Raw genomic sequence first — 17,329 nt, forward strand, 5'->3', positions numbered from 1 at the left:
ATATCCTTCTCAGATGCTGTGGTGCCCATGGTGGGATACCCTTCTCATTAGATGCTGTGGTGTCCATGGGGTGATATCCTTCTCAACAGATGCTGTGGTGCCCATGGGGTGATACCTGTCTCATTAGATGCCTTGGTGCCCATGGGGTGATAGCCTTCTCGTTAACTGCTGTGGTGCCCATTAGATGCTGTGGTTTCAATGGCGTGATACCCTTCTCAGATACGTGGTGTCGATGGCGTGATACCCTTCTCGTTATATGCTGTGGTGTCCATGGCGTGATACCCTTTCCGTTAGATGCTGTGGTGCCCATGGCGTGATACCCTTCTTGTTAGATGCTGTGGTGCACATGGTGTGATACCCTTTTCATTAGATGCTGTGGTACCCATGGGATGATACCCTTCTCATCCGATGCCTTGGTGCCCATGGGGTGATACCCTTCTCGTCAGATGCTGTGGTGCCCATGGAGCGATACCTTTCTCAGATGCTGTGGTACCCTTCTCGTCAGATGCTGTGGTGTTCATGGTGTGATACCTTTCTCATCAGATGACTTGGTGCAGTGTCCGGAGATGTTCGGCTGCATGAGCTGGCACGATGCACATGTACTTTAGTTGCCTCTGGTGCAAGCAGTCCACGGTAGCCCCTCGAGTGCATGCAATACCAGTGTACAAGGATCTCCATATACTCGAGATGTACAAACTGTACCATGACCCTTAAGTGCAAGAGGCGCCGATAGGGGACCACCCCTATGCATCCATAGGTGCAGTAAAGAGGGTACAGTGCCTTTGGGAGTCTGTTGTGTTCGCAGTGCACTGGGAGTTGTTCGGATGCATGAGGTGGCCGCAGTCAATCGTTTGTTCTGGATTGTGTGTTACCCACGCCCCTTAAGGGAGTGGCTCTCCCGCTGGGCAGCATGCCTGCAGTGCACAAGGCACTGGTGTGGGATGAGGGCACTGAGACTGTGGTGCCAGCAGCATACTAGTTCACTGGGTGCATGGGGCTTGCGCACTGCAGGGTGAACATGCCAGGCATGCTGTGGGCAGCACCCTTGGTAAGATGTGGTGCTGAGGGTGAATAGATTCCTAGGGGGCAAACGGTGAATGCAGAATATGGTGCCCCCAGTGAGAGAGGGACCCCTCCCTTACTGGTAAGGACACCTTTCTTCTCTACAGGGCTAGGCCTCCTTGTGGAGAGCAGGGGATGCTCATATTTACCTGCACTTGCTGGACATATTTAGGTAGAATTTCCGCCACATATTCTCCGAAGGCAGAAAGCTGCTTCTGGGTCACAGCATCTTTGGGTCGAACGGTGGCTGGAAAAAGCAGGAGAGAATATTCAGAGAGCTGAGATGGTATAGGAAGAAAAAGTGCTTTATAAACCCAAGCTCCACTCTAAGTGCAATACTTACTCTTTTATTTATTTGATTTAATGCATTTTATCATTTGCATTGCTTAGTTGCAAACAGTATTTCATATAGCAAACATCATACAACAGAACAGTATTAACGTTCATACTCTTAAGACTCTGAAATAAGAGGCCATCGGTCAGGATAGCCTGGTTACAGAGCCACCTCCCCTGCAGGAGCGGTACAGCATGGCGTGTGCATGAGGACACCGTTCGCGTGAGGAAGCTCCGCAGGGTGCAGCGTCTGTATCACGGTACAGCATGGCGTGTGCATGAGGACACCGTTCGCGTGAGGAAGCTCCGCAGGGTGCAGCGTCTGTATCACGGTACAGCATGGTGTGTGCATGAGGACGCCGTTCGCATGAGGAAGCTCCGCAGGGTGCAGTCTGTGTCGCGGTACAGCACGGCGTGTGCATGAGGACGCCATTCGCGTGAGGAAGCTCCGCAGAGTGCAGTCTGTGTCACGGTACCGAATGGCGTGTGCATGAGGGCGCCGTACGAATGAGGAAGCTCCGCAGGGTGCAGCGTCTGTATCACAGTACAGCATGGCGTGTGCTTGAGGACGCCGTTCGCGTGAGGAAGCTCTGCAGGGTGCAGCGTCTGTATCACAGTACAGCATGGCGTGTGCATGAGGATGCCGTACGCGTGAGGAAGCTGTGCAAAGTGCAGAGTCTGTATCACGGTACAGCATGGCGTGTGCATGAAGACGCCGTTCGCGAGGAAGCTCCGCAGGGTGCAGAGTCGGTATCACGGTACAGCGCGGCGTGTGCATGAGGACGCCGTTCGCCTGAGGAAGCTCCCTAGAGTGCAGAGTCTGTATCACGGTACAGCATGGCGTGTGCATAAGGATGCCGTTTGCGGGAGGAAGCTCCACAGGGTGCAGCGTCTGTATCACGGTACAACATGGCGTGTGCATGAGGACGACGTTCGCGTGAGGAAGCTCCGCAGGGTGCAGCGTCTGTATCACGGTACAGCATGGTGTGTGCATGAGGACGCCGTTCGCGTGAGGAAGCTCCGCAGGGTGCAGCGTCTGTATCACGGTACAACATGGCGTGTGCATGAGGACGCCGTTCGCGTGAGGAAGCTCCGCAGAGTGCAGCCTGTGTCACGGTACAGCATGGCGTGTGCATGAGGGTGCCGTTCGCGAAAGGAAGCTCTGCAGAGTGCAGTCTGTGTCACGGTACAGCACGGCGTGTGCATGAGGACGCCGTTCGCCTGAGTAAGCTCCGCAGGGTGCAGCGTCTGTATCACAGTACAGAATGGCGTGTGCATGAGGACGCCGTACGCGTGAGGAAGCTCCGCAGGGTGCAGCGTCTGTATCACAGTACAGCATGGCATGTGCATGAGGACGCCGTTCGCCTGAGGAAGCTCTGCAGGGTGCAGAGTCTGTGTCACGGTGCAGCACGGCGTGTGCATGAAGACGCCGTTCGCAAGGAAGCTCCCCAGAGTGCAGAGTCTGTATCACAGTACAGCATGGCGTGTGCATGAGGGCAACGTTCGCGGGAGGAAGCTGTGCAGAGTCTGTATCACAGAACAGCATGGCCTGTGCATGAGGACGCTGTTCGCCTGAGTAAGCTCCGCAGGGTGCAGCGTCTGTATCACAGTACAGAATGGCGTGTGCATGAGGACGCCGTACGCGTGAGGAAGCTCCGCAGGGTGCAGCGTCTGTATCACAGTACAGCATGGCATGTGCATGAGGACGCCGTTCGCCTGAGGAAGCTCTGCAGGGTGCAGAGTCTGTGTCATGGTGCAGCACGGCGTGTGCATGAGGACGCCGTTCCGTGAGGAAGTGTAGTGTGGGTTAACCACGCCCTATGTGCAATGCTAGGTTGGCATAACCTCGATGGCTGTTGGAGGGCCAGCTTGCCGCTTCCGCTGCTTTTGCACGCGACACTGTTGTTACATGTTATTAATTCGAGAACTGCTGGCTCGACTTTGCTTCACATGAGAGCCGTCTGTTGTTTAACATCCTTAGCGGCGAGCTGTGACCTTGGTCTGTGCACCGTGTGGGGAACGAGTCTGGGTCGCTGGACGGGGCAGGTTGTTGTGTTCGGGTTGATCGTACCACTTCTTGGCCATGGCATACATACAGCTGCCAATACCTGAAAGACGAGCCCTTTAATATTACAGAGCAGCATGTTTTCTGTTACATTCGAAACGAAGAGCTGTTGCAGGAGAGAGCCTAGCTGATCCTGTGATGTGATTCCACTAAGCTGATCTATAAGGTATGGGGTCCCCCGTGCAAGCCTAAGAGACCTTCTATTAGTCTAATAATACCTTATTAGTTGCTGGAGAAAGGAGGGTGGTTGTTTTCCACTGTCATTATTATTATGATTGCTCCTTTTATTTTCTATGGTATTGTAACAATGCTGATGGTGCTGATCCTAACCATTTGTCTGCTTGTGTTAGCCAAAGTACTGCATCTTAGGACGCGAGGTTTATAAAATAAACTCTTTAAACTTTACCGGGTCTTTGTTATTCTGTTGTGGACTGATATATAGCTACCAACGGGTATTTTGGGTTCCCACCACTCCTGAGAGTATCTAAGTCGCTTGTTCTGGGTTGCCTATACATTGGGACCGCCGAGCAAAATCTCGGATAACGAATGTGACACTAAGCTAGTCAGATAGGGGTTCTTAGTTCTGAGGGGAGTTTCTGGTACACCACAATTCTCGGAGGTCCTGGTTTCCTGCGCATAGTTCTGTGCATAAGCAGAATCCCTGCAACATGGCGCACCTAACGTTTGGTCTTTTGATCTGAAACGCCTTAGTAGTGCTTTTATTAGTCCACAACGCCCTCACTCTAGTTTCCGGACAACGGGAGTGACGGCTTAACCTACCTAGGTTTCGACTAAAGGTTCTTTCAAGCTTGATAATTAAAAAGGTTTTCTTTTTCTGAACCCGAGTGCTACAGTATAGCTTTTCGTTGTTAGTCTGAGTGTTCCGATGGCGGTCAATGTTGCCGCGCATAGTAGGGTTCCCCTGACCGCACATTTGAGGGTCTATGGGGTCCCGGATGATGGCTTGGGTGTAATTTTAGTGGTAGGCGCTGATGCGGCGTTCCCGTATGAGTTGTTTTACTCTTGGGTGACGTTTGAGAAAGTGGATGCAAACGACAATTTGTTCCACGAATATACTCACACCGCGGTGCCTGCAGCCTATGCCCCTTATCGGACACTAGAGATTCCCCTTACTGCCTGGCAGCATACTATTTGGTTTAATGGCGCCCTTCCCCATGCGGTAGTGCCGGCGAGAATGGGCCCGTTGTCAATTGCAGGGGCCACATGGCCGGTGCTGGCCGGTTATACACCCCATCCCCGCTACATGACTGTGGCGGTGGCGGAGTTACGAGTGCTACACACTGCCCTGATTATGGTCCATAGGGCGTTAGTGCAGTACGTGTCTCGCAACGTGCAGGTGGGGGCACCTGCAGTTGCGGGCCACACGACTGACCATCATGCGACGGTCATCAGTCCGGTTATGATTAATTCGGTTGTCGGCAAGCACCCTCAATGAATTCCCTTACTGGCTTGCTGAAAAATTTGATCAATTTGAAGCCGTATTTCCAAATACTTCTCCTGTGGATAAACACAGGATCATCACTATAACTTTGCCGAAGGACCTGGTCCCGGATATTGTCGACTGTGACAATTGGGGCAAGGTCTTTGCTGCGACCTATGCGAAGTGCTACGGCACTCCGTCTATGTCTGTACTGCCCTCGGTCATCAAGAAGGTCCAAGACAATCATGGTGCCGAGGCAGCAATTGAGTTGGGATTGAGGCTTGGTCGATAGCTTCGATGTGGTATGTTCCATGGTTATGGGCAACCTCAAAGGAGATGCCATGCAATTCCAAGTGTGCAATATGTTGGCACTTGTGGATCCAGGCAACAGGCCAAAGGAGTTCGCTAAAATTATAGCGAAAGCCTACAGAATGGTGGGTCGTAGCGCCTTGGGTGTGAAACCCGCCGTGATCATTCCGACTGCAGTGCAGCAAACTAAAGTGAGTTCGTCGACCAAAGACGAGAAGCCCAACTTTCCAAAACAAAGTTGGCGAGCTAAAAAACAGGGGAAGCAGCAAGAGAAACGGAGGTCTCGTTCTGCGTCGCCGGTGCAGATACAAAGTGAACGCACTTATAATTTGCGCGATCGTTCTAATATTAAGTCACCTAATAGATTTCAGGTTCCTGAACAACGCTCTCCTCGTTCTTCACAGGAAACATCGGCTTTTCAATCCGGTGGCGGAGATCGTGGGAAGGGAAGGGGTGCTCAAGGTCGTGAGCAGCCCCGTCAGACTGACGGTAAAGGCAAGCAGGACGAGTCTGCACGTCAAAGAACCCAGTTTCAAAAGAAGAAAGTTGCTGCTCTGACTGCGAGATATGCCTCAGATGGTACGGACACAGCTTCTGAAGTAGACATGGGCGCTAACGCTGCTAGACAGCGCGGCGGAAGTTACAGTAGTGCGACAAGCGCTGCGTCCGTTTCTGGCGGCGACAGCAACTGATACCTTTGTAAGTGTTGAAACTGCTGATACTCGCGTAGCTCCCCCTGAACGAATGTTTAAAATTGACCTTTTAATTGAGGGTGACATACAATGTAAAATCAAAGTGGTATTTTGGGATAATCTAACCTCCACCTATGATATCCTTTTGGCGGAGGCGGATTGGACCCCGGCTTTCGTGTTAGAGGCTCCTAGAGGGGAGGTGGTAATCCTCCCGTCCTTTGGGCACACAGTGCCACTGGAACATTCTAATAGGTTAGCCGGGGAGTGGGCGCAGGTGCTCGCGCCTGCGTTGTACCGTACTCAGGTGGGCTGGGACAAATTTTCTCCCAATCATACGATTCCGTTGCGGTCGGAACCCCAGCCACAACCCCAATACCCAATGCGTCGCGAAGCTCGAGCTCACGTCGCGTCTATCCTTGAGCAATTGGAATATCAGGGAGTAATTGAAACATGTGTGTCACCCATGAATAATCCTTTATTCACTGTGACGAAGCCTGACGGATCGTACCGCCTAGTTTTGGATTACCGGCACTTAAATTCACACTGCCGGACATGTGCGGTACAGAATACACACAGTTCGGCTCTCGTCGATAGTCTCGTGAGAAAACGTTTTAAAACTACTCTTGACATCTCCAATGGCTTTTATAGCCACAACCTGTCTCCTCATAGCTATGAGTGGACGGCGTTTACCTCGGGTGGCAAACAAAAGAGGTTCAAAAGGCTCCCGATGGGCTATAAAAACAGCCCCGGGGTCTTTGCTGCTCGTGTGGTCTCACTTTTGGAGATGATTGACCCGGAAGCATATTCGTATATAGATGATATCTACCTGACGGACGACGAGTTGCTTCCACACCTTGCTCGTGTGGATAACATAATAACTCTGTTTGCTGACTTTGGTTACAAGTTCAACTTTGCCAAGTCCCACATTGCCGAGTTCACAGTGTTGTTCTTAGGGTACGAACTCAATCATGAGGGTCGAGGCTTGGCTCCGCAGTTCCTTGAGAAATGCACACGCCTCAGTACTCCTACGACACTGAAGAAATTACAATCTTTGCTGGGTTTTCTGAATTTCGGTCGTACCTACATTCCTGATTATGCCCAGCGTATCAAGTCGCTTTATGCCTTGGTACAACCTACTTTTACCAAATCTTGCTGGCTGCCTGAGCATTCGGCTGCATTGCAATCTTTGCAGTCTGATCTTCTTGCTTCAAAGTTTTTACAAACTCGTGATAACCCCACTAACCTAGTCATTAGAATCGTACCGGGTGCAGTGGGTTTCACCTACTTGACGTTCAATGAGGGCGACACCGTCCCCATTGCATACAAATCTCATCTGTACACTTCGGCTGAGCTGCGCTTCTCTGCTGTCGAGAAAGTACTGACAGCAGTTCAGATGGCGATCCTGAAAGAGCGAGCGCTATCACAAGGGAAGCACATGCTGGTGGTAACACCGTACCCTGCCCTTGAGGCGGTCACTAAAGCCAGTGTACCCAATTCTAAGGCTTTGCATCCAAGGTGGATACAATGGGCAACCTCCTTGACTTCGACGAACGTCACATATATCTTTGACGCGGCATTACAGACACAGGATTTCTTGGAGTATGAATTTGTTCATCCGGCTCCTCTGACTTTGCGCCCGCTCGAGGAGTACCATTGTGTCATATACACTGATGGGTCTGCGCAACCCGCAACTGGATCAAAGCACGCCTATTCAGCGGCCTGCGCAATTGTTGTAGGTACTTTCGTGAACGGTGAGTTCCAGTCTGATGTCGTGCATACGCAGTCATTGGGTGATTGTACCGCGCAGTTGGCAGAACTGAAAGCTCTGGTGCTTGCACTGGAGTTTGGTGATCCTCGGGTCACCACTCTTATAGTGAGTGACTCGTTCTATTGTGTTCAATCATACAACGAGAATTTACACTTTTGGAGTCACAATGACTTTCGTGATACGAAAGGTAGCACAGTAAAGCACAAAACGCTTTGGGTTCGAGTGGCAGAACTTAAAGAAAGTCTGCCCCTCGTGAATGTAATTCACACTCTTGGTCACCAACGAGTTGGTGTCCATGCTGTCGGTAACAGTTTGGCTGACGAGGCGGCAAAAACCACAGTGGCGACATATTTAGTAGCAGCAGTTACAAGATCCAAAACTAGGATTGATGATGACATCTTGGCAGCTATTGCTGCGTCCGAGACAGGGACGGGCTTTCCGAAAGGATTCCCTTCCCGCTACCATTATCGTTTAAGTCCTGATAACGTCCCGTTGGTGAGGATTAACGACGTTGGTGACAGATTGATTCCCAACGCGGACTGCAGACCATCTCCGATTACAGCTGCCCACAAAGGGGTTGCGTCTGCGCACGCCGGCGTTTCGGCGACTGTATCTCTTTTACAGCAACGTTACTGGTGGTACGGTTTGTACAAACAAACGCGAGATTATGTTCTTTTATGTGACATTTGCCAGCAGATTAAACCTTCTACTGTCGCGTGTCCACCACAAACGCAGCTGTTTATATCTACTCAACCACTTGCGTGTGTTTATTTAGATCACTGCGGTCCTTTTTCCTCTGATACTGCGTACAAGTACATCTTGGTTGCAGTGAATTCGTGCACACGTTTTCTGTGGGTGTGGCCGCAAAGGAGTACTGATGCCCGGACGGTCATCAAGGATTTGCGTGTCTTTATTGGGAGTTTTGCATGTGGTACCCTGCATTCTGACCAGGGCCCTGCGTTTGCCTCTAGGGCTTACAAAGAAGCTATGGGAAGTTTGGGGGTCCAAGTCAAATTTTCGTCTCCATACCGGCCTGAGGGCAATAGTGTTGTGGAGCGAATGAACCGTGACCTAAAGCAATCTTTGACAGCAAGGGTTTTAGGTACAGGCCGAAGCTGGCTGACCCACTTATATGACGTGCAACGTGTACTTAATATTCTCCCTAGAAGGTCTCTGGGTGGGCGGACCCCATACATGATGCTCTTTGGAGTAAGAATGTTTGTCCCGGACCTTGAGGGTCTAGACATGGCGGCGGCTGCCGCGCCTTTTGACCTAGATGATCACTGTGCTGTATTGCAGAATCTACAAGAAGCAAGAGACACTCTGGCGAAGGAACACGTACCCTCTACATGCGAAGCCGAGCTCCAGATTCCAGTAGTCGGCTGGCTACCTCGAGTTGGTGATCTGGTCCGTGAGAAGGTGGAGAACAAGAAAGAGTTTGGCCCCTCTTATCGTGCACCAGTCCCGGTGCTTGGAGTCCAGGGTACACGTACAGTTATTTTACCACCACTTCCTGGTCGCAAGGAAAATAGGTACATCTCCATTGACAATGTCAAGCTACAGCGAGTGGCCGATACTTCATAGTATGACACCTTTAGTTTCTTGCCCTTCCATTCTGCGAAATTCTGTTGTGATGCCGCCCTCGACCATCATGCCTGAGGTTGCCGTTGAGATGCATGCTGTTGCTTCCCCTCCTATACCGCCTATTGTTGGTGGTTTGCCTGATGATCCTGAGTATGCTTATCCTGCAAGTGTCTCGTTGCCTCTTTTACATTCAACAGCGATTAACCAGTCCCGTTCTTCCTTTGACACTGAATCAATGACTTCCACTGCCCCTTCCAAAATTGCTATATTTTTTGCCTGGTTCAAGAGACATTTTTTAGTGGCACCATGGACTTACATCTGGCTGGTGCGAATAGGTATTTTTTTGTTCATGACAATTGGCTTTGTGGTAGTGTTTTTTAAAATTATAAATGGACACTACCTGACTGAACGATCTACAATTGGATCAATTGCTGGAACTTTGGCCCCCCATTCCTCCTCACACATTATGAAAAGGGACCAGACTTTTGTGAACATTACTGCCTGGCCTGTGCGTGATGGAATCGCTTGGGATGCTGTTAAATTTCAAATTCATGGACCTACCTAAGTGATTAATGTGCCTAATGTATTTCGTGTTTCTATGGGTGATGTCGTTAAACAGAACATCAGATCTGATGATTGGGATGTACATGCAATAGAAGCACTATTTTCTGACCTAAAATATTATGCTGCATTTGATGCTGAAGATTTATATTTAAATTCTGCTAATTATGGTGAACAATTTTGTTATCAACATTATGGCACACATTTCCTACATAGAGCAAATACCTTTCGAAATTTTGTTAATTATACACAATGGGAACATTGTCCTGCCCCTCATCAGGGCAGTTCTACAACGTTAGTGAACAAGTTCACATACTTTTCGGATTTTAGTGTGTCAAAACCGGCCTCCTTTTATTTTAAGATGGCGCCTGAAACCGCCTCGAAGGTAAGGTTGACACATACCAAATTATTATATTCCAAGTCCTTTATGGACGAATTGGCTGTCGGAGGCTATGAGCTATGGAAAGCTACTATCGATCTTAAATCAGTTTGGGGTACTAAACCATGGCAGGTTCGGGGAACAGAGGCTTTACATCGCGCCTGTCTTATCCCAAACCATATTTTATTTTTGAATTCATCTATTTTTCAGACGACTTGTTTTGGTTTGGCAACGTCTAAAAAACTGAATTCACCCACAGTCCCGGATCTGGGTGCTTACCCCGGTTGGGGTAATTTCACAGATCTATCCCTCGTTAAGTTGCAGTCCCTCATTTCCAACACCTCCTTTAATGTTTCGACGTTTAATCCTGAGGGGTGGTTGGTATGGCAAATTGGTTCGGATTCCTGTCAACGTCGATTTTTAGCCTTGGCACCTGGGTACACCAAAGTCAGGATAGATCCTCGTTTCGAGTCATCTCACACTGTAACTACCTACTCTGTGGGTAAGTTATGCCAGTCGTGGCTGCAACATTCCACGTTAGCGTCTGTTAAACTTCATTTGTCACGTTTAGACGACAAAATTGATTTGAATGATTTTATTAAAGGTCCTGCAGTAGGCAGGTCCAAAAGATGGGTATATGCTACTTACAACGAAGTTTGGAAATTGTCACAAATTGAGGCTGCATCCAGATTACGTGCTATTGACCAGGCCAATATGGAAAAAGTGTTGGCTGTGATTGATAATAGTATAAACACCTTGTCTTCTAGAATTTACACTTTAGATAATATTGTTTCATCTGTCGTAGACATTGTGCAGGATGATTTGTCTGTGTTGTACCACGGCAAGAATCAGTTGCGTTCTGTTATGCAGTTTGCATGGACTTTACAAACGTTAAAGGCAGGGAAGGTCCCATGGGATTACATGAATGTTTCCCTTTGTTCCTCCCTTTTAATTTAACTGCCAAACAACAGTTTATGTCTATGAAGGATGCGACTTATTCATTACTGCACATTGAGAAATTAGAACCATTGCCTTTCTCTATTGCTGAGTTAAATTCAGCCGTGTGGCTTATCCACGGCGTAATCACTTTACCTTTTTCGCTTTTTAAATTTAGTTCATGCATGAAACATTACGCTCTTGGCAGATATGAACAACTTGGTAGTGCATTCCTGCACGAAGTTTGGTCGCTCCCGTTTACATATAGATGCATGCGGGAGGGCACAGAGGTTTATCTGAAGGGTGAGGAATGCACTTCTGCTCCTGATCATTCTGTGGTGTGTAGACACATACAATTACATGGTGCTTGCAATGTACACGCTCCTAATTTAGCTTGCGTTTTGAAAGGTGTACCGGTGCCAGTTATAACCCCTTCATTCACACTGCTTGCTAACGGTAGTTATTTGCTTTTAAATAATGAAAATTGCTGTGGGATGCTAAAGGGCATTCCATACATAGTCACTGTTTCACAGCGTGTAGTTTGCTGTAATAATGTCCTTTTCCCACCCCCGCATGGCCGGCTCGATATTTCTATCTGGCCTTCGATTCCAACCTTGAGCGCAGAGTTCAACCAGATGAGCAGAATAAGGGCTCTTTTGTCTCAAAGGGAGGTCACTTTGTTATGTTATGTTAAATAGTTTGTAGAGCGCATGAATCACCCCCGAAGGGGTCTCTCAGCGCTAGCAGAGCTATGCGGAGGAGATGGGGTAGTGTCATTCTGAGAAAAGGGTGGTCTTTAGTATCTTTCTGAACCCAGGGTAGTCGGAGCACTGTCTGAGCGGAAGGGGCAGCTGATTCCAAACCAATGATGCTTGGTACGAGAAAGATCTACCTCCCAACTGTGCTCTCTTAATCCTTGGAATAAGTAACAGCGATTTGGAGCCAGACCTCAGGTCGCGATTGGGAGTGTATTGGTGGAGCCTTTCAGTCAGATAAGGAGGGCCGGGGCCCCACAATGCTTTGTGGGTCAGGCAGCAAAGTTTAAACTTGACTCGTTTCCTCACTGGTAACCAGTGCAGTTGCCGGAGCAACGGGATAGAGGCAGATCTGCCAGGGGCTTAGTGACCAGTCGTGCTGCGGTGTTTTGCACCACTTGCAGACGGTTAAAGGCGGATTCGTTGGCAGCGACCATTAGTGCATTGTAGTAATCCAGTTTATTTAATACCAATGCCTGGACAAGTGTCTTGCGAAAGGAGTCCGGGAGATAGGGAAGAGCTTTCTTCAAAAGGCGCAGTGTAAAGAAGCATGCACTAACGGTGTGAGAAACATGATCCTTCATGGACATAGCCTGATCGAAGCGCACGCCAAGGTTTTTTACTGTGAGCTTAGGCAACGGAACAGGCCCCAGCTCAATTGGCCACCAGGTTGGTGACCACATAATAGAGGCATCTCCAAAGAGAATGATCTCTGTTTTGCTGGCGTTCAGCTGCAGGAAATTACTACTCATCCACTCTGAGATGGCCAGCATACCTTGGGAAAAGCAGGTTTGGGCAGTCAGTGAGGATTTATCAAATGGGAAGATAAGTTGGGTATCATCCGCATAAGATATGGGGATGAACCCGAGAGATCTTAGGAGAGAAGCAAGGGGGGCCACATAGATGTTGAACAGCATAGGGCTCAAACAAGAGCCCTGTGGCACACCCTTGGTCAGACACTCGGTGGCTTTAACTTTGTCCCGTGAAACCTTTCTTCTTCACGTGGCAAACACCCGCACAGAGGTGCAGGCGCTTTTGAATACTGACCTCCCCTTCCATTTTGGAACATTGATACAGACTATCTTTAATGCCTCGTCTACGACCAGCATAGTTCATTTTTTTTTAACTAGTGGGCTCCGGCCTCGTGACCTCCTTTCAGACTATTTTTGGTGTGATTCCCGCATTTTTTCATTCTATTTTTTCCAGCGTCTTCGGAGGTCTCCCTTTGCTTCTTGCCCTTATTGCTGGAATACTTTTGCTGGTTTGCGTCCTACATAATGGCTGCGCAACTTGCGTACAGAGACAACATGCCCCGGCTGTTTCATCTGCGTAACCGGATGCTTGAATACTATGGCACGTTGCCCCTGGCGACTAAGTGTCGCGTATGGATTATCCTTCCGGTTTCCCTTCTTTACTTGTGTGCAACCCGTCTTTCACTGCCTGGATTGTCCATTCCAGTGGGCTCTGGATTTATGCCTTTCAACCTCGGTGTCACCTGTACCGGATTTTGGTCAACTGATGGGCCCCTTAACGGCTCATGAGTATGAATGTTCTGGTGTTGGGTTTATGGCCTTGGGTGCGGCACATGGAGTCCTTGGAAATTGGGGCATTAAAGAGGCTGCATTTGACTTTCTGGAACGAAGTTATATCGAGGAACCTTCCTGTTGTCCCCGTGTGGTGCTGGAGGCTCCTATTGTGAGTGAACACGTGTGTTCCTTTCCCTTGTTAAATTGGATGGCAGATACTTTTGCGGAACGCTCCAATGATTTCCTCTTGGAGGCTGTTGCAACTTATTGTGCCTATACTTTTATGGATTGACTTTTTATCTTACTCGACCCTTGATGTATCGATCGATGCCGTTTTTGGGGGTTTTTTTCTTCCCCTTTTTCATGGTTTTTTTTCCCGCCTGCCGACATCTTTTTGTGTTTTAGATTTTTTTCTTTTTCGAACTTTACACTTCCCTTGTATGGACTTGCAGTTCGTGCCCTTGGTTCCGTTCTTTCTAACTTGAACTCTGTGTTCTTGATAAGTGCGCCCCTAGTGGTTGGTGGTCCGATCAAGGGGGGGTGTAGTGTGGGTTAACCACGCCCTATGTGCAACGCTAGGTTGGCATAACCTCGATGGCTGTTGGAGGGCCAGCTTGCCGCTTCCGCTGCTTTTGCACGCGACACTGTTGTTACATGTTATTCATTCGAGAACTGCTGGCTCGACTTTGCTTCACATGAGAGCCGTCTGTTGTTTAACATCCTTAGCGGCGAGCTGTGACCTTGGTCTGTGCACCGTGTGGGGAACGAGTCTGGGTCGCTGGACGGGGCAGGTTGTTGTGTTTGGGTTGATCGTACCACTTCTTGGCCATGGCATACATACAGCTGCCAATACCTGAAAGACGAGCCCTTTAATATTACAGAGCAGCATGTTTTCTGTTACATTCGAAACGAAGAGCTGTTGCAGGAGAGAGCCTAGCTGATCCTGTGATGTGATTCCACTAAGCTGATCTATAAGGTATGGGGTCCCCCGTGCAAGCCTAAGAGACCTTCTATTAGTCTAATAATACCTTATTAGTTGCTGGAGAAAGGAGGGTGGTTGTTTTCCACTGTCATTATTATTATGATTGCTCCTTTTATTTTCTATGGTATTGTAACAATGCTGATGGTGCTGATCCTAACCATTTGTCTGCTTGTGTTAGCCAAAGTACTGCATCTTAGGACGCGAGGTTTATAAAATAAACTCTTTAAACTTTACCGGGTCTTTGTTATTCTGTTGTGGACTGATATATAGCTACCAACGGGTATTTTGGGTTCCCACCACTCCTGAGAGTATCTAAGTCGCTTGTTCTGGGTTGTCTATACATTGGGACCGCCAAGCTAAATCTTGGATAACGAATGTGACACTAAGCTAGTCAGATAGGGGTTCTTAGTTCTGAGGGGAGTTTCTGGTACACCACAATTCTCTGAGGTCCTGGTTTCCTGCGCATAGTTCTGTGCATAAGCAGAATCCCTGCAACAGAAGCTCCCCAGAGTGCAGAGTCTGTACCACGGTACAGCATGGCGTGTGCATGAGGGCGCCGTTCGCGTGAGGAAGCTCCCCCGAGTGCAGAGTCTGTATCACGGTACAACATGGCGTGTGCATGAGGGTGCCGTTCGCCTGAGGAAGCTCTGCAGGGTGCAGTGTGTGTCACGGTGCAGCATGGCGTTTGCATGAGGACGCCGTTCGCGTGAGAAAGCTCCCTAGAGTGCAGAGTCTGTATCACGGTACAGCATGGCGTGTGCATGAGGACGCCGTTTGTGTGAGGAAGCTCCGCAGTGTCTGTGTATCACCAGCTCTGCCCACGTGTTATTGGCGTTGACTAGCTTCGTTCCCCTCCTCTCCCAGCGGGTCTGGTGCAGGTTGAGTCTGGCCAGGGGGTTCCAACAGATTGTGTCGTCGCACCCCAAGCCAGCAGGGTATCCTGTCCCTTCTCTCTTGATCTGTGCCTCTTCGCCCCCTCTCCTCCAGCAGATCTCTCCCAAGCTTCCCCTATCGGGGGTAGAGGGCTTGTGCAACATTACTTGTCAAACAATCAAAAATGCTAACAGAACACGAAAGAAATGTTATCCACAGTATCTGAATTTCAGTCTTGAACGCGCCATCCCACCGGTGCAACTTTACGTGGCTCTTCCAACAGTCTTTGCCACCCCAATGGAGACCCGCAGGCTCGGAGCGTTCAGGTTACTGGTTGGTATTAAGAACTTTAACATCCGGGTCACCCACTGACACATCTGTCCTCCGGGGCTGCTCAGCAGCTGCGGTTCATCTAGAATGAATCATTGAGGGAACGGGCTGTCCCCACGGATTCAAACATGAGCCTGTAGGGCTGCTGATCAATAACCCATTGAGAACCCACAACCCTCAAGGAGTTTGGAAATTATGCAGCATCATTTATAAGAAAGGATTTGAAATACAATTTACTCGACAAATGGGGCTAGGATTCACCCCAAAGAGGAAACAAACCAACTCTTCTCACAATTTGAGACGATTTCAGAAACACTAGAGATGTGGGCAGCACCCATGCGGAGTCCAAAGACTACAGATGTGGGCAGCACCCATGCGGATCCAAAGACTAGAGATGTGGGCAGTACCCATGCAGAGTCCAAAGACTAGGGATGTGGGCAGCAGCTATGCAGAGTACAGAGAGCAGAGATGTGGGCAGTACCCATGCGGAGTCCAAAGACTAGAGATGTGGGCAGCAACCATGCGAGTCCAGAGACTAGGGATGTGGGCAGTACCCATGCGGAGTCCAGAGACTAGGGATGTGGGCAGTACCCATGCGGAGTCCAGAGACTAGGGATGTGGGCAGCAGCTATGCGGAGACTAGAGATGTGGGCAGCACCCATGCGGAGTCCAGAGACTAGGGATGTGGGCAGCAGCTATGCGGAGTCCAGTCCTTCGCCTTCCAATTCTATGTGTCCGCTGATGTCACCCAGGATTGATCAGTGGACATCCGAGTGCTGCAGCCAACAAGTCCCACCAGTCAATGAGGAAAGCCGGCGACTGGATAGAAAGCCATTCGTTGAAACTCAACACCCACCAGACAACTGCTGCATCGGTGGTACGAAGGACCTCTGGGCGCTACTGTATTAGAAGGTGTATTTTGGGGTGAAACAACCGCCAATCTAGATGGTGAAAAGCCTCAGATTAAACCTAGCAGCACACTTTCCTCTAAAAATCAAATCCTGACCGGCCTTCGGATGTTTTTTCTCAACTTAAAGACTCCTACAAGATCTTGTTAACCTTACTCAGTCTGGATAAACCCCAGCGGCGTCGGCGATGACCAAATCCGGACAAGATTAGGGATGAGAACCTGACAGGAGGGTCAGGGGGGGCGCAGAGAAGAAAAGAGACAGGGGTCTAATACATCTGGATTCCACCCGACACTGGAGGCTTCTGAGCAGAAGGACTTTGGGATCGTGGAGAGCAGAGGAGAGAAAGATGCATGTCTGGGCACAGTGTAAAGGAGAAGTGAAGGCAGAGAATAGTTCAAGGAGGGGGGTGCACAGCCTAGCTTGCCACATGGCTGGGGTGATTGAGGGTGATGGAGAAGGGTAAAAGGAGTGATGGGGAAGAGCAGGTGGGATGTCTTAAGGATTGTATCCACAGCACATGAGCTTGATAGTAAGGGTGTTATGGTTCCCAGAACAGTGGAGTGGACATGATGCAGGAAAGGGGGGGCAGTGAAGACACCAGCAGAGGAGCTACTAGCTGGTTTAGGATGCAGCACCAGGGTGTCCAGACTGAAGTAAACACAGAGAAGGAGGAAACAGTGATGGAGCTGAGCGGTCATGAAACTGGCGAAGGTATAAAAGATGCAATGTCCGAGTGGAGAGTTCTGAGAGGGGCAGGACGTTTAGGGTTCAAAGAAGAACAGACGTACGTTTTCAAAAAAGGCCCCGGCCCACTAAAGTCCT

At 49.3% G+C, this 17,329-nt stretch overlaps 1 protein-coding gene across 1 annotated transcript in view; it reads right to left on the reverse strand.

Moving 5' to 3' along the window:
* NDUFS3 (NADH:ubiquinone oxidoreductase core subunit S3) overlaps positions 1–17,329 on the reverse strand; it is a 143,388-nt gene that overhangs the window by 78,046 nt on the left and 48,013 nt on the right. The window contains exon 3 of the mRNA XM_085646531.1: positions 1,212–1,309. Coding sequence (XP_085502657.1) covers positions 1,212–1,309 — 98 coding nt within the window. The remainder of the gene's footprint in view (positions 1–1,211; positions 1,310–17,329) is intronic.

The sequence above is a fragment of the Triturus cristatus genome, chromosome 3_1, assembly GCF_964204655.1.
Source record: "Triturus cristatus chromosome 3_1, aTriCri1.1, whole genome shotgun sequence".
NCBI classification, from domain to species: domain Eukaryota; kingdom Metazoa; phylum Chordata; class Amphibia; order Caudata; family Salamandridae; genus Triturus; species Triturus cristatus.